This window comes from Abramis brama, assembly GCF_963993115.1.
Source record: "Abramis brama genome assembly, chromosome: 14".
NCBI lineage: Eukaryota > Metazoa > Chordata > Actinopteri > Cypriniformes > Leuciscidae > Abramis > Abramis brama.
In genome coordinates, this window is record NC_139976.1 from 31,990,519 (window position 1) to 32,013,670 (window position 23,152).

The window sequence follows — 23,152 nt, forward strand, 5'->3', positions numbered from 1 at the left end:
TGTTTGTTTTTATCTGGATTTTTTGATTAGTAGAAAGATCAAAAATAACAATATCTATTCAAATTCTTTTGTAACATACAATGTTACAAAATAATTTGAATAGATATTGTTATTTTTGATATTGTTACTTTAATTAATTTAAACTGTCATTTTGACCAATTTAACGCATCCTTGCTGAATAAAAGTATTAACTTCTTTCTATTTTTTTTTACTCATCCCAAACTTTTGAAAGGTAGTGTATATAATACATATAAAAATGGGTAACACTTTATTTTACGGTGTCTTACGGTGTACATATGTTACATGTACGTACCATAGTAATAACAGTAAATTATGCATAATTACATGCAACTAACCCTCAACCAAATCCTAATCATACCCTAACCCTATAGTAAGTACATGTAGTTAATTATAATTACTCAGTACTTAAATATATAATTACACTGTAACAATGACACCTTAAAATAAAGTGTAACCGCACATTTTTTAAAGAATATAAGTAGGGGAATAAGTAGTATTTAGACATATTCTGGTTGTCAAATATTAGTGGATCATGGTTCCTCAACTGAGGAGAAATGACTTCATTCATCCATTAAAACTCACCTTGAAACAGGTTGTTTGAGAGTAATAGCAAAATGGCTCAAAAACAAAATGTTAGTTGTGAGAAAAGCTCAGAGTGTGATGTAGACATATGGTGTCTGCCACCATATGTGATGTTGTATATGTAGGTTTGGGTGAGCGTGCAAACCTTGCTAGGTTGCTTGGGTTTTGGTTTGACGCTAATGAACACATCAAGCTGTTCCATTAGAGAAGTAATGCACTGTGGTTCCACCTCAATGTCCTCTTTGATATCAAACATCAGCACCAGTGGCAGGCAGCCCTGCAGAAAGCACAAGGAAAAAAGCAAGAAAGAGAAATGAACAAAGTTTTTCTCCACTGTTGTAAATCGTTCATTGAGTCGAAAGTTAAGTGTTTCAAGGACTCAGTTGGCCTCAGTCCTAAAGCAGCAAAGCTACAGTTATTCAGGAGTGATCCATCACCTACTTCTCATGTTGAAAAGAAAAACAGCAGCAGGTACTCTAGGAGTAAGGCTTTCATTTACTGGTCCTTGACCTTCTTTTTCCTCTCCTGACACAGCTAACTCAGCAGGCAGTGAAGAAACTGCTAAATATGCAGGAAAAGTTCTAGAGGCTAGATTGTGTGGTGGGAAGCCTGCTATGACAGTCTTATTTGTAAATGCTAAAAATGTCCTTAATGGATCTAAATCGAGCCAAAAAGCATGAATAAATTATTCTTGAATACCGTCTCTTCCCTCGGCCTCCTGCTGCGTGTTTAAATCAGGACTGGGCTGGCTTGCGGGGACAGACGGGCCGATATCTGTCTCCAGAGAGGACCGCAGTGTTGAAAGGCTAATTATTTCGCTTTCTCCACTTGTGTGTTCCTCAAAAGGATTGTGTTTTTATGCTTCTTCTGGTGACCCTGCCTTTGTCACTTTTATGTTCTTCTGTGTTGTTTGGAGACCACATAATGAGACAAACCAGAGTCACTATTTCTCTGGTGGCTTGAGGGAAGATGAAAATGAGAGAAGAAAGAAACTAAATCTTCACATTTTCTGAAGTAGCAAGTGCTCGCTTGTGCAAAATTTGGCTTGACGATATTCGCAAGAAGTGCTAAGGTGTTTTGGGTTGTTGCCAGGGTGTACTTGGTGGTTGCTAGGTGGCCCATTTTTTCTTCTAAATTAAATGTATTATCTTTTAATGGTTTAGATATTTTTGGGCCAAAGATGAAAAATGTCCAAGACAGAGAAAACTAAATCTTGACTTTTACACACAAAAAAAATGAAGAACTTTTATATAATTTTAACACTAGTTTAATATGATTAATATGATAATATGATAACCATTAATTAAAAAGTAATAATATATGTTGGTATCATATATATACTTTCTAGGTAAATTTCATCAAGTGATGCACCAAATATATATATATATATATTTTTTTTTTACAGAAACCAAAGTTTTTATTTGGCCGAAAACTAAAACTAAATTTCAGTTGATAATCAATGATCTAACTACTTTTAATAATCAACACTCAAATAAAAATTGAGTTGTATATACATATTTAAATTGCACATAAGGCACTTTTAATGATATATTAATTTGTTGTTGAACTATACATATTTAAAAAGTGCTTGTAATAAAGAACTTGTTGAATGAAGACAACAGGTTAAGTAAAAATGTAAATGTAATGATCGTACATTATTTACAAGCTGGTTTATAGACGTCTTTCTGCGGCTGAAACACTGATTGGGCAAATACATGAGAACGTGAGTTGTATCTTTCAACATACCTTCTGATGTTCATTCATGTTTATTTTGTGCTAGTAGTAAAGAGAAAGATGACCGGAAAGAGTTCACATGCCGTTATCTGTCACGCCACATTGCAGAACGTTAAAACAATATTTATTGTATGAATTTCATTATAAAAAATGACTGAAAGCGGAGACTTTGTTTCATATCAAAAGCGATTTATTGCTACAAATAATGTTTAGTGAAGTTTTGTTCATGCATTGACTGAACAGGCCTACAGCATAGACTAAAAGATTTACTGAAAGATTGATTAAAAACGATAAATCGATATTGTCAATCCAAAAAATAGACACTGACAGTCAAAACGTGCCAAAGGAGAACAGCTTATTAAATGCTGTTTCAGTCAATGATTTCAGTTTTGTCCGACCAAAATTTTGGTGACTGTCAAAAAAAGGTCAAATTATCTGATATTTTAAGATATTTATTGAACTTGACCACACAGTCATGAGAGTCTGCAGGGGGTATAATTTACTGTTTTTCATGTTTAAAAAAAATTAGATTGGGACATACAAAATGCATATGCAGTCATTGTCTCTTTTATAGTAAAAATTTAACAGCAAAAAGAAAAAAGATTCACTGCACTAAAGTGTAGAATTTTTTCACCCATTCTTGTCAGTAGCACAAATGCTGAGGAACAAGAAAGACAGAAACACTGGAATAAAGAACAAAACATCTCTCACCATTAGGTACTGACGGGCCAGACACACAGAGTCAATGGTTCCCTGCACGTAGACGGTGGACTTCTTCTGCGGGCAGTTGGGGTCTGGGAAGTGGACCTGGGCTCCTGTGCGCTGCATGATGTGCTTGATGTTGCTGCCGTTGCGGCCCATCATGAAGAGGTGGTGCTGGGGTGCGATGTCAAGCTGTGTGCTGACCGTGATGGCGCTGGCCAGGCTGCCCGCGAGGTGCTCTAGTAACACCGCTGTGCCCCTCTGCAACGAGACCGGTTGTGGAAATTAACAGAGGTTTGGTGCAAAAATGCCACCAAAACGAACAAAAATTCAAGAGAAGAGGACAAAAAAATGCCTGTACATAATTAAAGTAAATACATTACAACAGTTTAAATTAATAAAGTGAAATTGGGTAACATCTACCACGTTGAATCGATACATTTACAAAAAATGTTTTTTACAGCGTTGAGAATTAAAACCAATACATTTCTGTTGAGTGTATGAATGCACTGGTCAATCAGAGGCGTTTAGAATAATCACCGGTGAAAAAATTCACTGAAACGGCGAAGTTCTGCGCTCTCACAAATTCTCTCATCATAAAGATATGATGTAAGTAAGACATTCATTGTGCAGTGTAGACAGCTTCATTAATTATGACAGGATTTTTTTTCGAATGCGCAAGTCACTGGCCACTTCAATGATTGGGAATGTTTTTCGCTCACTTTTTGTAATTTACTCCCATTTTGAGTAATCGTTTTGTTTTTCATGCTACTAAGATGACCAATATTACTAATGCATAATGCCAAGCAAGATGCAGCTTTTGTGCCACATTTGCAGTGTAAAGTTGTTGATGTTGATCAAATTTTATCGGTAACAGTCTATAGTATTCTGATTAATTGGAGTAACTGGTTAAATTTAAGTATGACATAGAAGACATCAAAGATACATTTAATAAGGTAGATATAAATATTGCCATTACAAAGGTCAAAAATACCCCAGGAAATCGATTCCAGGTTAAACATAATCCCTTTAATGTAAAAGTTGATTTCTGACCTTGAATGAAACAGTAAATACCTCAGGTCACCGTGATTTTGTCAAGTAAAACATGTTCCTGAATTAGCATATTGTGTTGATCCTGGAACAACATTTCTCTCTGAAAAGTCCTAACCCTATCCCTACCCTTAAACCTAACCCTATCATAACTTATCCCACAAATTGTCCCTCAAATCTAATTGGTTGACTGGAATGTTGTTCCAGGAACATGTTTTACTTGGTGAAATCATGTTAACCAATACCTCACTGACCACTTTTTCAGACTCAAGTCAAATTTAACCACCATGCTAAAAAGAGTCACGACTGGGTCTTTTTGTCACTAATGGAGCATGTTTTAATAAACAAGAACCTCTTTATGTTCTTGATTTTCCATTTGGCATATACAATCCTGAGAATGGCCTAGATTTGGGAGTTTCTTTCAGCACGCCATAAAACTAGGGGAAGAAAGGAAAGGCAAAGGGGCTCTTTTGGGGTTCCTTTCTGGCCCTATTCGTAGGCGGTTTTGGCACGGCCTCCTCACCCCAGATCTCAACACATACCAGGCATAGCCAATAGCCCACAGGACAACTCCAGCCCTAGACTCTTCCTCAAGACCAGAGATTGAAGAAGATTCTCCTTGGGAAGAATAACAGGCTCTACCCACACTAGACGCTCGGTCTAAAGCATTGCCAGCAGCCATTTAATTTTAAATGTATTAGTTATAAACATATTACATTATTTTCGTGATTAACTTCTTTAAGAAACGAACAGGACTTAACATATCTTAGATGTCACAGCACAATATTCCGACTTAAAATCGTAATATAACATATATCCACAACCCTACCAAATGACCAATGATAAATAATGGGAAAAAACTTGAATAAATGATAAAAAACTAAATGGGCGAACTAACCCATTAAGTATTATATTTGAAAATACAAAAATGCAAATGACATCTTAGTTTAAATAAAAATGAATATTTAAATGGCTTGGTTGAGAACTCCATTAATTCCATGAAAATCTAAATTAAAAGCAAAAACCTCCCCAAAAGACCCGAAATGCACGTTCACACCAAGAACGATAACTATAAAGATAATAACTAATAACAATAACTATGATAGCGTCCACACCATTGGTCAATATCGTTCTGTTTATTTTAAGCAGGCCGCTGCCGTTGTGTAGTCCGCCGCTTTAAAAGTTTGAGAGCTTTAAAGCATGGCTTGGATTTTGATTGGCTGTCAATGTTTTTATCATTTATCAGCAAAAAAATAAAATAAAAAAAAATCGTTCTGAAAGCGATTACAATGACATAGTTTCTCTGTGCCGTTATCGTTATAGTTGGGGTGTAGACTCTGCTATTCTTTTATATTTGGAATGAATTTTAGAACTAGGCTACATCTTTAATTATCGTCCTTGGTGAATATTCCCCTGGGACATTTAGAAAGTGTTGCATTTATATGAAAAAACAAACAAACAAAGATGGAGATGATGCCGCCATGTATGAGCGTCTCACCTTCACGGCCGCAGCATTATTCTGTGAGCCCCGCACCACTCCTGTCGCTCCATAGAGTCTGGACCTCTGTTTGAAGGCCACAGAAATGTTGTATGTCTGGGAGATGTGCTGGATGGCAGGAGAGCTGGGGTCAGGGTTCAGCTGGACTATGACTGGCAGCTCGAACATCAACACCAGCGGGAGTAACTCCTGAAGTAAGACAAATAAAACCATCAGTTAATGTTATATATCTGAATTATCGAGACTGTGATTTCAGCTGAAGACAGATAAGGATTATGGGTAATTAATCAGCAGATCTACACTGGTTCAAAAGGCCATTTCTTTTTTGGGAGACTTTTGAAACTTTTTGATACACAGAGATAGAATAATCAGGAAATCATGGGGGAAGAGAGAAGGAGAACAGATTCAAACCCACATCTCCCACATGAGCACAACAACTCAAGATGTCCCTCGTGAAAAGTGTTGAATGCACACTTTTAATGTACTTCAAGTCTTATAAGTATATATATATATATATATATGTATAACCCGCATTTAGTTAAGTCTTTTATTTTGGCGGGCCCACTTCCTGTTCTTTCCCCGAACTCCCAACTTCCTCAAAGTTACGCGTCACGGAGTTCACTTCCTCTCGGTCTCCACTGTGGCTGTGGTATGGTCTGTTCGGCGTCCCTAAACAAATCCACAAAGTACTCCAACTTTAGCGATTCAAGCTCTGAATACTCGGTGAGTCTTTTTCTTCAACTGTAATATGTCCAGTTCAGCCGTGTGATTGATCACCGAAGCATTATTTTGACTATAGTTGCTGCCGCTTTCCAACCAGAGCCCTGTCTGATTCCGCTCTGTTTAGACGTCGGGCTGCGCCTGGAGACCCCGCGTTAGTCATTCCGATCTCAAAGGTAAACGTTTTACCTGTTATATTATGAAGGCATTGATTTAATAGGTTAGCACGGTTGCTAGTTTAGAGCATTATTGCTGTTTTGAGCGTGTTTTGTCACTGTTGTGACTACCGTTGAAATGGCTACATGTATTGGCGGTCATTGAAGCCTATTGATTTTAACGTAGCTACGTATTTTCCTTTTTGATATTGCGCAATACTTTTCACGAAAACCAAACTCTGCTTTAGTGTTTTGGGTAATTTGGAGATTCATATTTTTGTTTATTGGAATTTGAAGGTGCACTTTGTATTATTATTTTGAATGTTAATTTTGAGTATATGTTTTGATTCTGAAAATGACTACATTTTGACTATGAAATTCAAGTTATGGTGAAATATCACAGAACATTCCTCAAGAGATTAATCACTTTACTTTATTATACTTATTCCATATAAGTACAATACAATTATTGTACGATATAGTTAGATGTATTTTTGATTTTTATATTAATGATATTTATTTATTGAAATGCCTTGCATTAAGCGGGTATGGTCATGTATATATTGATTTACTTTAGTATTTGTTACGGTTACTTTATTTTTTAATGGAATTCTTAATTTGTATTTTTTGGCCTTCTTAGGTCAGGTTTTTTTTCTGGACCAACCAATCCCCATTCTTCATTTATGGACTCTTGAATTCTCGACCGTCCCAATTCAAGGACTCCGATCGAGATGGCGAGCTAAAAGAACTCGAACCTATACGTGGTAGGATAAGCGAACCACACATCCATCGCGACTGAACCTTTCCCTATTTGGATTATCTATTGCTCAATCCGTAATTAACTGACATTTCACCAGACTCTGTTTCGGCCGTGGAACACATTGCGTCTGGGTTATTTTTTTTCCCTTCTTTTTCTGTTTTTTTCCCCCATTCGTTGGCAGTGCATTAATCTGCCATTGAACTGAACTTTACATAGAATTGTGTTTTGTATGTCATTGAAGGTATTTTGTTTATGTTGTTTATGTTTTGTTTATGTTGTTTATGTCTAGTTTATGTTGTTTATGTTTTGTTATTTACTGAATACACACACTCAGACTAAAATCTATGACTCCGGTGTACTCATTCACAACCCAGGCTCCGTGACGATCCATCTTCTGTTGCCAGATAGCGTCCGCAGTCAATTGCCTAGCCTATAAGTGTTACATCTTTGGCGAGCCAGCCAGGAGCCTGATATTGTGAATGTCTGTACTTGTGTCACTGTGTAATTACCGATTTATTTAGGAACAATAGTAATCAAGTGGGAACATGGATTTCTTTAAGAAAACTGGTATCAATGTAGCTAATTCTGTCATTATTAGTGGTGTAATAATAATGTAAAAATAAAACACCGAAGCAGATGCTACCTTTCTGCACGTGCTTGACTCTTATGCCACAGTTGAAGATGGGGAGGAGCTGTTTGCCAAATATCTGAATACTCTTCAAGACCAGGGAGAACAACCATCTTCATACCTGCAGAGACTCCAGCTCACTCTTGGTAGCGTGGTTAAGCGTGGTGGTATTCCAGCTGCTGAATTTGACAGATACATGCTGAAGCAATTTTGCAGAGGGTGCTGGGACAATGGCGTGATAAATAAGTTGCAACTGGAACAGAAAAGAGACCAACCACCTCCCTTCTCAGAGCTGTTGTTTATGCTCAGAACTGAAGAAGACAGGCAGTTGGCAAAAGAGACACTAATGAAGAAGCACCTTCCATCAGTGAGGCACCATGCAAAACTGCAAACTCATAGCACTAGTGCATGTGCATGTGACCATACCTCCGACACAAGCGCTATTGAAGAACTGAAAAAACAGATGTTGCGACTTCAGAGCCAGATGTCCGCCTTGTTGGCTCAGAACTCTGCTAAACCAGACGCCCAGTCGAACAAAAAGAACCCAAAACCTGGTCAAGGAGCCAACAGGCCAAAGCCTTGGTTTTGTTTCCGGTGCGGGCAGGATGGTCACATAGCCCCCAATTGTTCCAGTCAGCCAAATCCCAGTCTGGTGGAAGAGAAACGCAGCCAGCTTAAATGCAAGCAGCAATCCTGGGAAAAGCGGAAGCCATCAAACTAGAAGCAGCTTCTGCCGAGGGACAAGCAGGAGCTGCAACCAATGAATGTCCCCACGTTAAGCATTCATCACCACGTTGCCCATTGCCAAAGGGGTTGGTGGGTACAAGAAGCACCGGCGAGGTCAAGGTTAAAGGGACCATCTTCCATTGCCTTTTTGACACGGGGTCCCAAGTCACCAGAGTTTCACATTCCTTCTACAACACCTACCTCTCAGACCACGAAATAAAGCCGTTGAATAATCTGTTGGAGGTAGAGGGCACCAATGGACAATGTGTGCCTTACATCGGGTGTGTGGAACTCTGTTTAACTTTCCCACCTGAGTTCATAGGGGAAGAGATGGACATAGATACCCTGGCCTTGGTTGTACCGGACCTGCGAACGACACAGCCCCCTGTTCTGATTGGCACCAACACTCTAGATGTCATCTACGACCATCACTATATATCACGCTCTAAGTTTCATCCTGTGCCTTTTGGATACAAGGCGGTGCACAAGATTCTGGAGATAAGACGTAAGCTAACAACCGATGACTATCATGGCGTTTTGAAGATGCTGTCCACCACCCCACAGACCATTCCTGCTCGAAAGACTGTTGTGCTGGACGCATATGCCATTTGTCCATTCCTGCAAGGTGAGAAAGAAGTGCTCATTCAACATCCAACCTCTTTCTCTCTACCTGGTGGTTTGATGGTGAAATCTAGTCTTGTCGACCTACCTACAGTCCAACCTGTCCATCTGCCAGTGGTAATCACCAACGAGTCTGACCACGACGTTGTGATTCCTACCAGAGTAGCCATCGCAGAGTTAAGTGCCATTCAGACCATCCTTCAAAAAGAACAAAGTGTGCGTCAACCTTCCCACTCTACAGAGCCAATTCCGACTAAGCTGAGCTACAAATTCGGAGAGTCGCCGCTCTCAACTGAATGGAAGCAACGTGTAACAGCCATGCTCGACAGTATGCCTGAGGTGTTTGCAAAGCATGAATTCGATTTTGGTCGCACGGACAAGGTTAAACATGACATCAAGCTTTCCGATCCAACTGCTTTCAAGCAACGACCAAGACCGATACACCCTCAAGATGTGGATGCTGTTCGTAAGCACATTCAGGAGCTATTGCAGTCTGGTGTTATACGCGAATCTAACTCACCCTTTGCTTCCGCGATAGTTGTGGTGCGAAATAAAAATGGTACGGTACGGCTCTGTATTGATTATCGACGGTTGAATGCACAGACCATTAAGGATGCGTATGCACTGCCGAAGCTGGAAGATACATTCTCAGCACTCGCTGGCTCCATATGGTTTTCTACATTGGACTTGAAATCTGGGTACTATCAGATAGAGATGGAGGAATGCGACAAGAGCAAGACAGCATTCGTATGTCCACTTGGATTTTATGAATTCAACCGTATGCCTCAAGGGGTGACGAATGCCCCAAGCACCTTTCAACGTCTCATGGAGCGGTGCATGGGGGGTTTGAATTTGAAAGAAGCGCTGGTGTTTGCTTGTGTTTGCACCAACACTGGAAGAGCATGAGCAACGTCTGCTGAAAGTGCTCCAACGCCTGAAAGAGTTCGGACTGAAGTTATCTGTTGAAAAATGTGTCTTTTTCCAAACATCAGTTCACTACCTTGGACATGTCGTTTCCAGCGATGGTGCGAAGACCGATCCTGACAAGATTGCCACATTAACGTCCTGGCCTGTCCCTCAAAACCTCAAAGAACTCAGATCATTCCTTGGTTTTGCAGGGTACTACCGGCGGTTTGTGCAGGGGTATTCTTCCATTGTCAGACCCCTCAATGATTTAACTTCTGGATATCCGCCCAGCCAGAAAAGGTCTAAGCAGGTGGGGAAGTCGCAGCATTATCTGAATCCAAAAGAACCTTTTGCTGACCGTTGGACCCCTGCTTGCCAGCAAGCCTTTGAGGAGATAATCCAGAAGCTCACGACCGCCCCGGTCCTTGCCTTTGCCGATCCAAGGAAACTCTACATCTTACACACGGACGCAAGTTCTACTGGCCTTGGTGCGGTGTTGTATCAAGAGCACGATGGACGAAACCGGGTGGTTGCATACGCTAGCAGAGGCCTGTCACGCAGTGAAAGCAGATACTCCGCACATAAACTTGAGTTTTTGGCGCTCAAATGGGCGGTCACGGAGAAATTCACTGACTATTTGTACGGATCGGATTTCACTGTAGTCACTGATAGCAATCCATTAACATATTTGTTGACTTCTGCAAAACTGGATGCTACCAGCTACCGATGGCTCTCCGCCCTTTCGACCTTTTCATTCAAGATTGTCTATCAAGCCGGGAAGTTGAATGCTGATGCTGACGGACTCTCTCGGTGACCTCATGCTGGACTATCAGAGGATGCCCTATCCCAGAAGGAGAGAGAGAGAATACTGAAGTTCACAGAACAACATTTTGAGGATCCATTCTGTGTTTCTATTGACCAGCATTCAGTCCAAGCTGTGTGTGACAGACAACTGGTGTACAGCTCACCCGACCAAGACCAAATCGTTGCTCTTGTGCAAACGCTCTCCACCACTGCTGACAGCCTGCCAGACAGTTTTGTAAACAATCTACAGTTCTCTTCACCCATTTTGCCATCCCTTTCTGATGTTGAGATCGCTGCCAAACAAAGAGCCGATCCAGTCCTTCAGCACATCATTGCTCAGTTGGAGAGAGGAGAAACTCTGCCGTCATCTCTGAGGGAACAGCTCCCCGAACTGCCATTACTCCTGCGAGAGCTTACACGTCTGGAGCTCCATAATAATGTTCTCATTAGGAGGAGGCATATCGGAGGTGAGCCCACTTACCAACTTGTCCTTCCAGAGGAGTATCGGCCTGATGTCTTATTCCAGCTTCACGATCAAATGGGCCATTTGGGCACAGAGAGAACGCTGGATCTTGTCAGATCCCGTTTCTTTTGGCGACGCATGTCAGTTGATGTCTGTAACAAGATTAAAAGATGTGAGCGATGCATCCGGAGGAAAGCACAACCAGAAAAAGCTGCACCCCTTGTCAACATCAGAACATCAAGACCTTTAGAACTCGTCTGTATGGACTTTTTGTCTATAGAACCAGATCGGAGTAACACAAAAGATGTCCTTGTCATAACGGATCATTTCACAAAATACGCCGTAGCAGTGCCTACTCCGAATCAACGAGCCAAGACAGTCGCAAAAGCCCTATGGGACAACTACCTGGTTCATTATGGAATTCCTGAGCGGCTCCATAGCGATCAAGGGCGTGATTTCGAATCACATACCATCAAAGAGCTCTGTCAAATGGCTGGAATCCACAAAATCAGGACCACACCTTACCATCCTCGCGACAACCCTGTGGAACGATTCAATCGAACACTTTTAAACATGTTGGGCACTCTGCAAGATCAAGATAAAACTCACTGGAAAGATTTTGTCAAGCCACTTGTACACGCTTACAACTGTACTCGAAATGACGTCACTGGATACTCCCCATATGAACTCATGTTCGGTCGACAACCCCGCCTTCCTGTTGATTTTGGGCTGCCTGTGTCTGAGAAAACGTCTACATCTCATTCACAGTATGTTGAAAAGCTAAAATCTTGAAGAAAGCTACAGGATTGCAATCGAGAACTCAGAAAAGGTTATGGGGAGAAACAAGCTCAGATTCGGCAAGCAAGTCACAGCTTCAGAACTCTCTGTTGGGGACAGAGTTCTGGTCAGGAATGTCAAATTACGAGGTGTAGCAACAATGACAATGACAGCCAGATGGTCTGAATTAGCGAATCCTGATTGTTTCTCTCATGCTAAAACACATATGAGCATATACATGTTTATATTCAGAACGCGTTGAATAATGTGGCCTGGTAGCATGTCTCCAGGCGTGCAAGCAGATCTCGCTGGTTAATGTTTACCACGACTTAATGAAATAAACGAACAGGTCCATATTGTTTCTCAAACTATCACGTGGTGCGACAACACCCCTTTTTCTAGGTCTAACGTTTGTTCTTTGTGTACTGAAGGCAAATTAAAAGACTGACTCCTTTCAGTTCTCCAGAACTATCTGCTTCCCTCAGCATCAATTCTACGACGCCTCAGGCTGTAAGTAACTTGCCACAGAACTACCTTTGTCTTTGCTGAATGCCATTTTCCAATCGAACCCCCAACCCCTCACGTGGTACGGCACCACGAGAGGCAACTTAGGAGACAATCTAACACACACACACACGCACATTGCCATATATGGACTTCCACGTTACAAATTCATTCATTACAAATTTATAAAGAGTGTTTCGGGTGATTTGCATGTTCCCCAGTGTGATATTAGAGTAGTTGTGTTTTGGAATTACAGTAATGTAATCTTTAAATGCCTTTGTTCAACAAAAGAATGTATCCCTATGTGTCTGTCTGTGTCACTATTCGTTCTTGGTATTGTTTTAATCCCCTGTGCACGACGAAGGAGATTTTTGATAAGAGACTGTGATAAACGTTATGGTTCCATGCGTTTTTAATTCCCCGAGCATAATACCATATTTTGCCCCCTCGTGATCCCACACGAGGGTCGGGCTGCATTAACACCCAAAGAAACTTCTTCCTGCTTCTGATCAGAAGAGCTGATTTGCTGTTGTTTCAAAAGAGGGCGTAAACAGATGTCTGTTAAAGGCAGAGACCCCCACTCATCCCCGCTCTCTCTTCTCCGGTCCCTCTCTCTGATCCCTCTCTCATCCCTGATCTGTCGCCCTTCCTCCTCCACGCGCAACACGGCTCCATCGCAACCCGCTGAACAGGGCTTGCCTTGGCCTCTGGGACGCATACCTCCGCGTCATGTAGAGCTGCCCTGCCGTCTTCTGCAACTAAGATATCTTTGCCTCTTCCCTCCCGGAAGACGAATCTGAACTTTCTCGGTAACGTTACATTCAGTGAGCCTTTCAAGCTTCCCGCCGCACCGGAAGACGCAGCAGAAACAGGATCGACACCGTCCACGCTGTCCTGCCTCAGCCTCAGCCTCACCAGAAAGAGCACAGAAACTCGCAAGTACATTATCTGATAAAAGCTGTTTCCAGGTGTCTCGTGAACCTAGGTTTCTGTATGTAATAATTACTAGCTTTTCCCTTCTCTCTATTTCTTTCTTTCTTTCATGTATTCTGACCACGTTATTGTTTTATGTTCTTGTTCGGTTAAATGTTTGTTTGTGTTTATTATTTGCATTTTTACGTACGTTTATATTCGTAGCCCATATAATCTCTAGTCTTACATTTATTAAAATTCATTAATACTTTTCACTGTCTCTGTGTTTGAAATTCCACCTTATAAGTCAATGAAACTAAAAGATCTAAGCTACAAAGCTCGATATTGTAGACTACATTGAGTAGCTCTTAATTCATAAACTCAGAAAGTTTGATGTTTGTGGCCAGAACATAAAACTTTCTCGGAGTTTGTAAATACCCCTTCTTAACTGTGATGATCTTACATTTATTCGCTGGACGAATAACTGATGATCAGACCAGTTACAGAACAAGGTAATCTCGATAATTGATAAAATAAATGTACATGCGACTTATGAATTATGACCATGAGTCATAATTATTAATATTTCCAAAATTCCCTATATTCTTGAGCTAATTCACATTAACCCAGAGTCGTATTTGTTACAGAGGCAAGCATAAACTCGCGGACAGATGGGAGCCAGATGTGTATGTTATCCAGAAGAAAGCCGGCACTCTTCCGGTATACACAGTCAAGCCAGAAAGCAAAGATCGTCCCATCAGAACTCTCCACCGAGACCTATTGCTGCCTTGTGGTTACTTATCGCCAGCTTCCAAGCCTGAACCAGCAAAGACCACATCAGTAAAGTTATTGCCTCCAGTGATTCCTGAAAGCTCTGACCTTCCAGACCCTGATGATGATCTGCAAGAACTGTTCTTACCTTACTTACCTGACAACTCCAGCTCCTTTCCTACCCGTGTCACAACCATGGTGGACTTACCTGTTCCAGCGCCTGCAGTTCCTCCTGTTGTTATGTGTGTGATTCCGCCTGGCCAGCGTTCACAGCCTGTCACTGACGAAACTGTTGAGGTGGAACAGAAATCGGAGTCTGGACCTGCACCTACTGCTGATTCTGAACCAGAACTAGATTCCATTGAGCTGGGTGTGGCTGCAGAACCTCCAGATGAAGCTGACTCTAATGCTGCTGATAACCCGGAGCCTTCAGGGGAAAGCACCTCCTCTGATCCGGAACCTGTGCCTACTCTGGAGCTACTACTCCAGTCAGCATTTCAAGTGATTTTGAACCGTTACCTACATCTGAACTTTCCAGCCCAGACTCGGAACCACGAGTGCAACGTCCCATTCAAACACGCCAGCCGCCTACTCGCCTGCAGTATTCGAAGCTTGGGAATCCACTTCTGCATAGCATTCAGTCCCTGTTCCATGGGCTCAGTACTGCATTTGCCTCTGCTCTTCAACTTGATGAGATCCCTTTGACATCCACTTCCTGTAACGGCGCTGTGTGCCATCAGCCATCTACATGTACGAGGCCATACATGAGTATAAGGGGGGAACCTGTAACCCACATTTAGTTAAGTCTTTTATTTTGATTTTAACGTAGCTACGTATTTTCCTTTTTGATATTGCGCAATACTTTTCAAGAAAACCAAACTCTGCTTTAGTGTTTTGGGTAATTTGGAGATTCATATTTTTGTTTATTGGAATTTGAAGGTGCACTTTGTATTATTATTTTGAATGTTAATTTTGAGTATATGTTTTGATTCTGAAAATGACTACATTTTGACTATGAAATTCAAGTTATGGTGAAATATCACAGAACATGAGATTAATTACTTTACTTTATTATACTTATTCCATATAAGTATAATACAATTATTGTACGATATAGTTAGATGTAAGCATGCCTCGGTGTCCCCCCGGAAGAGCTGGAGGAAGTGTCTAGGGAGAGGGAAGTCTGGGCATCTCTGCTTAGACTGCTGCCCCCGCGACCCGGCCCCGGATAAGCGGAAGAAGATGGATGGATGGATGGATAGTTAGACGTATTTTTGATTTTTATATTAATGATATTTATTTATTGAAATGCCTTGCATTAAGCGGGTATGGTCATGTATATATTGATTTACTTTAGTATTTGTTACGGTTACTTTATTTTTGAATGGAATTCTTAATTTGTATTTTTTGGCCTTCTTAGGTCAGGTTTTTTTTCTGGACCAACCAATCCCCATTCTTCATTTATGGACTCTTGAATTCTCGACCGTCCCAACTCAAGGACTCCGATCGAGATGGCGAGCTAAAAGAACTCGAACCTATACGTGGTAGGATAAGCGAACCACACATCCATTGCGACTGAATTTGGATTATCTATTGCTCAATCCGTAATTAACTGACATTTCAACAGACTCTGTCTCGGCCGTGGAACACATTGCGTCTGGGTTATTTTTTTCCCCTTCTTTTTCTGTTTTTTTTCCCATTCGTTGGCAGTGCATTAATCTGCCATTGAACTGAACTTTACATAGAATTGTGTTTTGTATGTGTCATTGAAGGTATTTTGTTTATGTTGTTTATGTCTAGTTTATGTTGTTTATGTTTTGTTATTTAATGAATACACACACTCAGACTAAAATCTATGACTCCGGTGTACTCATTCACAACCCAGGCTCCGTGACGATCCATCTTCTGTTGCCAGATAGCATCCGCAGTCAATTGCCTAGCCTATAAGTGTTACATATATATAAACTGGATGGTAACACTTTATTTTACAGTGTCCTTGTTACATATATTTACTATAGTAAACTATGCATAATTACAAGCAACTAAGCCTAAAAAACCCCCCAATCCTAAGTACAGGTTTTTTTTATATATATATTTTTTTATATATTTTTTATTGAAGGAAGAACAAAGTGATGTGTCACATACATAAAGAGTTTAACAATACTCCTTGTTTTTACAATTTTTCCCCTTTCCCACAACCCACCCACTAAACAGAGAGAAATAAATTAATAAAATAATATAATAATACAACAAATAAATAGACAATATAAAATAAAATAAAATAAAAAAAATTAAAAATAAATAAATAATAATAATAATAATAATAATAATTAAGTTCTTATATTACAAACAGTGAGAAAATAATTGACAACATTGTTAGCCAGCTGTGACGGATTACATCATCCGATCCAATGTGCACAAGCCTTTTAATAATAATTGGTTTTAGTTTGGGGGGAGAGTTGCATCCTTTTCAAAAAAAGAAATCATTGGGGTCCATACTGAATAAAAACGTTTGGTGGATCCTCTAAGAGAATATTTAATTTTCTCCAGTTTCAAAAACAGCATCACATCACTAAGCCAGAGTGAAACTAAGGGTGGTTTACTTGACTTCCAATCAAGTAATATTCTTCTACGAGCCAAAAGACATGCAAAAGCGCATGCGTCCTGACACTTTTTGGACATGACCACATCTTGTTCAGGTACTCCAAAGACAGCCATCTCAAAACTAGGCCTGATATCCTTAACATATGCCTCAGACAAAATTTTAAATATAGCTGTCCAGTAATCCAGCAGTCTGGGACAAGTCCAAAACATATGAGCAAGGTCTGCTTTAGCAGAGCGACAACGTTCACATGTATCAGCCACATTTGCGTATATCTTAGACAGCCTAACCTTGCTGTAATGAAGTCTGTGGAGGACCTTGAACTGGATTAAACCCAAGCGAGTACAGGAGGTTGTTCCATTCACTCTAGATAATGCATTATTCCAGGTTTCCTCTGAAATATCCACTGCCAAATCTTTTGTCCACTCTGCACGGATTTTATCTAGATTAATATTTTTTATCGACATTAGAATATTATATATATTAGAAATTATTCCTTTCAAATGTAAGGGAATGTTTAAAATTGCATCCAATTCTGTACTGGGAGGAATGGATGGATATGTGGGACAAAGATTTTGAATTAAATGACGAACCTGAAAATATCTAAACATATGTGATCTTGGCAGATTATATTTTGAGGAAAGGTTGGAAAAAGAGGCGAAAAAATCCTCAATGAAAAGATCACTAAATTTAACAAGACCTGTCTGTTGCCACTGACTGAAGACTGAGTCCAATTGAGCTGGAAGGAATAGGTAATTTTTACATATAGGGCTGGCTATGAGGAAGTCCTTAAAACCAAAACATTGTCTAAATTGAAACCAAATCTTGAGAGTATTTGCGACGACTGGACATTGAGTATACATAGAAATACAAAGGGGCAATTTAGATAAAGCTAAAGAAGGAAGGGATGATGAGGTACAGGAGTTTGCCTCTGAGATACACCAGACATCTTTGGGGATCTGAAGCCAATAAAGTACTTTCGAGATATTTGCAGCCCAATAATAATACCTGAAATTAGGAAGCGCTAAACCGCCTTGAGATTTCTGTCTCTGGAGAAATTCCTTCCTAATCCTAGGTGTTTTTCCACCCCATATAAATGATGAAATAAGTCTGTCTAAATTCTGAAAAAAGGATTTTGTTAAAAATATTGGAATGCATTGAAACAAGTACAAGAATCTTGGTAAAATGTTCATTTTTACACAATTAATTCTACCTGCAAGAGAGAAAAATAGCAAATTCCATTTTTTGAGGTCTAATTTTAACTTGTCAATTAGAGGGACAAAGTTCTCTTTGTAAAGGTTAGGGAATCCCTGTGTGATGTTTATACCTAAATATCTAAAACCCGTTATAGACAACTGAAAAGGTATATCGGTATTCGAAATCTGGAGGCCCTTACTGTTTATGGGGAAACAGACACTTTTCGAAAAGTTCAGTTTATAGCCTGAAAAAGTTCCAAATTGTTTCAAAATTTTAACTACCTGTGGAATACCTAAGATCGGATCTGAAAGATACAACAGCATATCATCGGCATATAAGGATACTCTATATTCTATGCCCCTACAGCTGATTCCAGTAAAATACTGTGAATGTCTTAATGCTATAGATAGGGGCTCGATGGCTAAAGTAAAAAGTAAAGGGCTAAGAGGGCATCCTTGTCTTGTACCCCGTGATAGGGGAAAATACTTTGAACATACTCTATTCGTAATTACAGATGCTTTAGGGGAGAAATATAATAACTTAATCAGTGAGAGAAGAGATGTACCAAATCCAAATCTTTCCAGCACAAAGAATAAATATTTCCACTCTACCCTGTCGAATGCTTTTTCAGCATCTAACGAGATGACTACCTGAGGAAGAGGGTTTTGAGAAAGTTTAGACGAGTGTATTACCCCTAACAATCTCCGGATATTACTAAAAGAGTGACGGCCTCTGACAAATCCTGTTTGGTCTTTTGAAATCAAATTCTCTATTACTGTATCTAATCGTAAAGCAAGGATTTTTGCCAAAATCTTTACATCTGAGTTTAAGAGAGAGATTGGCCTATAAGAGTTACATTTCAGGGGATCTTTTCCAGGTTTTAGTAAGAGTATAATGTTTGCTTCATTCAAGGTTTGTGGCAAGCTACCCTTTTCCAATGAGTCCTCAAACATATCAAGAAGAATAGGGGCTAATTTATCTGCAAATTTTTTATAAAAGTCTATCGGATAAACATCAGGGCCAGGAGTTTTTTTGCTCTGCATTAATGTGATCGAGTTTAAAATCTCTTCTATTTGTATGGGCTGATCCAAATGAGTTTTCTGCACAGAATTGAGGGTGGGTATATCTATGTTATTTAAAAAATCAAAAATTTCAGAGTTAGATTCAGGGCTTTCAGAAGTATACAAATTTGAGAAGTAGTTCTTAAAAGTGTTATTAATTTCAATTGGATTAACTATTAAATCATTATTACTGTTCAAAATTTGAGGTATAAGTTGAAAGGCAGCTTTAGATTTTAACTGGTGGGCTAGAAGTCGACCTGCCTTTTCTCCATGTTCATAAATATAACCTTTAGAACGTGATAAATACCATTCAGTTTTATTTTTGATAACAGATTGTATTGAACTTGAAGGTTCAACCTCTCTTTATAAAGTTCAGGTGATGGAGACGTAGAGTTGAGGTAATCTACCCTTCTTATAGAATCAATTAGATCGTCCAGTTTTTGTTTACGTTTTTTATTGAGAGTTGAGGTATATGAAATTATTTCTCCCCTAATAACTACTTTAAGTGTCTCCCATAATGTAGATGCTGTAATAGATTCAGACCTGTTATGTAATAGGAAATTGTCAATAGCTGTTGATACAAATGTACAAAACGCAGGATCTGATAACAAGGCCGTGTTTAGTCTCCACAAAGGTCGTTCGTTATACCTAAAATTGCAAATAAGGTCTAATTGCAAAGGAGCATGGTCTGATTCCACAATAGGTAGATATTCGATTTGTCCAACAGAAGGAAGGAGAGATTTATCAATAAAAAAATAATCAATTCTTGAATAGGAGTGGTGAACATGTGAAAAATAGGAATATTCTTTGCTGTGTGGAAACTGAAATCGCCAAGGATCAACCGCCCCTACTTGCTCTATAAATGTAGATAAGGCTTGGGCCATCTTAGAACGGGATAAAGATTTGGGATTAGAGCGGTCAAGGGACGGATCCATTACGCAGTTTATGTCACCACCAAAAATCATAAGATGGGAGTTTAGGTCTGGCAATAAAGAGACTAGCTTATTAATAAAACTCACATCATCCCAGTTAGGCGCATATACATTAACTAATACGACAGGAACATTATATAATATCCCAGAGACAATAACATATCTTCCCTGAGGATCTGCAATAGAAGCAGAGGCAGTAAATTGAATGCTTTTGTGTATCAAAATGGCAGTTCCCCTAGCCTTAGAGTTAAAGTTAGAGTGGAAAACTTGTCCCACCCATGGTTTCCTAATTCTGAGATGAGCGATAATGCGTAAGTGGGTTTGCAACTTCATTACAAATGTGTAATAACAATTATATTTAAATGCATGACATACAAGATTCGATTGGAATTACACTGAAGTATATGTTAGTTTACCTTAAAATCTTGTCAGTACATTCAGCAGTACACTTTAATCATATTTTGAAGACATTAAAAGTAATTATGAAATTATTACATATAAAGATGTACTTAAGTCTAACTTAAGTGGGTCAAAAATCACTCTTAAGTTGAAATAATTTTAATTTATAATTTTATATACATTTAATCTATCAGACGTTTCATTTAATAACATGCAATTAAGTGTCCGAAAACATTATTCAGTTCACACCTAAGTATATTCTTTTAAAGTATATTATTTCCATAATAGATACTCTTTATAGAAGTATGATACTTCTTTTTTCACAAGGGATAACTAATCACTGTGCCGTGACTCAAACCAACAGGCCACTTCGATAAATGAAACTCACACTATTTAAGTGTCATGTTAATGTGCAGCACTTGTAAGACATGCCACCAGTTGCAGATGCTACCAGAAATTTCAAACTGGTCTGAAATCTGCTGACCAGTCTTCAGGTTTCCACACTGCCCGACTAGCGTGAGAGCAGCAATGACCAATGCTCAATGAAATTGTCAGAAGAGAGAGCAAAAACAAAAGCTGCAGGAAGTGGGATCTAGGAAGAGCTTAAAAAATTGAAAAGGCTTCAAGAATCAATTGCTGATTGGCTGTATGACTCTAGCTAAGTTGAGGAGGAGAGCGACTGTAACTGATGCACAAAGTCTGCAAGTAGTTGTGCACATAATAATTTCAACAACAGTAAATAATACATTCGAGTCAGGGTGACAGGATAGTGTGTGCTTGGCTTTAGAAGCAAACAACATGGTTTGCTCTAAATGAATGCTGGTCAGAATTGCAGTAACTACTATAGGGCATTTGGCCGACATTCAAGCCATGAAGTCTTCAGAAATAAAACGGCATAAACTATTATTTCTCTTCATTCCACTGTGATTTAGGGTCATCAAGAGCCCAGCAAACAGTGCCTCACCAAACTGAATTGGTAAACAAAATGAATGGCCAAGCCGTAAAAATGCGGCTCTGATCAGTCCCATATGTGGGGGCTTCGCTCACCATCATGTTCTGTTCCGGGGGCCAAAAAGAGAGACATTCTCTGCCCCTTTAGATGTGGTCAGGACAGTCAAGGACAAGGATTGGTTATTGGGTTCAACTTTAGCTGGAAGCAGGGAATCCGTCATGGAGCGAGCTCTGGAATTCCAATCATTCATCTCTGTTAATGGTTCTCCTCATTCTTGAGCTATTAAAACCATAAGCATGGTTATTTTTAACCAAAGGCTTATGTATTGGCTATGAGCAAAGCTATCCAAACAAAAATCTCCTGTGCTTTTGTTTTGATTATTGTTAATGAAGAATTTGGAGGGGAGTGCTGTATTCTGATCTTTTACAAACAATTGGTCTGAGCTTTCCTTTGACCTTCTGTAGAATCAGTAACTTCTGTATTTGCTTTCCCTGTGTTTTCACAGACAACACACATCCAGAGAGCCTGGAAGATGCTCTGTGGATCATTCCACTGGAATGAACTCGGCTCCTCTGAGAAAGCAGGAATAATGTTTAAATGGTTTAATCTAGAGTTGGGACATGGTGAACACACAGGGTCTCACACACAAGCATGCAATACGAGCATTTTAATACAACTCTTCTATGATCAACATGTTTTTAATTTCTGAATTAAAATTAATTTTGATATTTAATGTCAGGGTGATGCAACTTGGTATCAAAATGAAGAAAACACCTCCTTAAAAGATTGAAATTTTATAATATTTTATTATTATTTTCAAAAAATATTTGAACTGCTTCAATGCTTATTAATATTTGAAAAACATTGGTCTGCCAATATATATATATATATTTAACATTACTTTTTCACTTGATGGTTTACTTAATTATACTTTTTTACCTCATGACTTTTTTTTTTTTTGTCATTTACATTTAATCTTTTCTTGAAAATAGTATAACATTTTTCAAAAAGGCTTGGTTTCACAGATGGGGCTTAGATTAAGCCAGGATCAGGCCTTAGTTAAATTAGGTCATTTAAGTAGCTTTTATAAATGTGCCATAGAAAAAAACATTACTGGTGTGCATCTTGATACAAAAAAATGGCACTAAGATATGGCAGTGCAAGTTGCTTTCAGTTAAAACAGCTCAAACATGCATTTTAGACTGGGACTAGGCTTAAGCCTCGTCTGTGAAACCAGGCAAGAGAGTCATTGACCTTTATATAACATTAAGATTTAGTAAAAAGTGGAATCATCTAATTCTGACTGTTGGACAGCGTCTGAGGAGATTCTGCAAAAACTTCCACAACAATCTCAGTTGGCTTTAAAAGAGATTGCAAACGGTCAAACTCCAGGTTAAGTGTGAGAATTATGCTTGCCCTATACCATTCACATGGGCGTAACGGCACAATAAAGCACAAAAACGACTGTGGGTGAAGATCTTTGAAAGAGAAAAGAGGAAAAATGGAGATGATTAGGTGGTCAAGAGAAGAATTCCCAGCAGTTCTGGTCACGCGAACGAGGAAAAGAAAAAGTGAGGCTGCCCCACTAACATCCTTCCCTCAAATGTACATTTTACCCACAGAACTTTATATGTTGTGGACATAAAAAAATGGAGCGGCTTGGGTTTTTCAAAGG

At 39.3% G+C, this 23,152-nt stretch overlaps 1 protein-coding gene across 1 annotated transcript in view; it reads right to left on the bottom strand.

Moving 5' to 3' along the window:
- Positions 1 to 23,152, bottom strand: part of bicc1 (BicC family RNA binding protein 1) — a 106,006-nt gene that overhangs the window by 20,874 nt on the left and 61,980 nt on the right. Inside the window, exons 7-9 of the mRNA XM_084135696.1 lie at positions 5,588 to 5,776; positions 3,049 to 3,300; positions 749 to 880 (exon numbers count right to left, since the gene is read on the bottom strand). Coding sequence (XP_083991822.1) covers positions 749 to 880; positions 3,049 to 3,300; positions 5,588 to 5,776 — 573 coding nt within the window. The remainder of the gene's footprint in view (positions 1 to 748; positions 881 to 3,048; positions 3,301 to 5,587; positions 5,777 to 23,152) is intronic.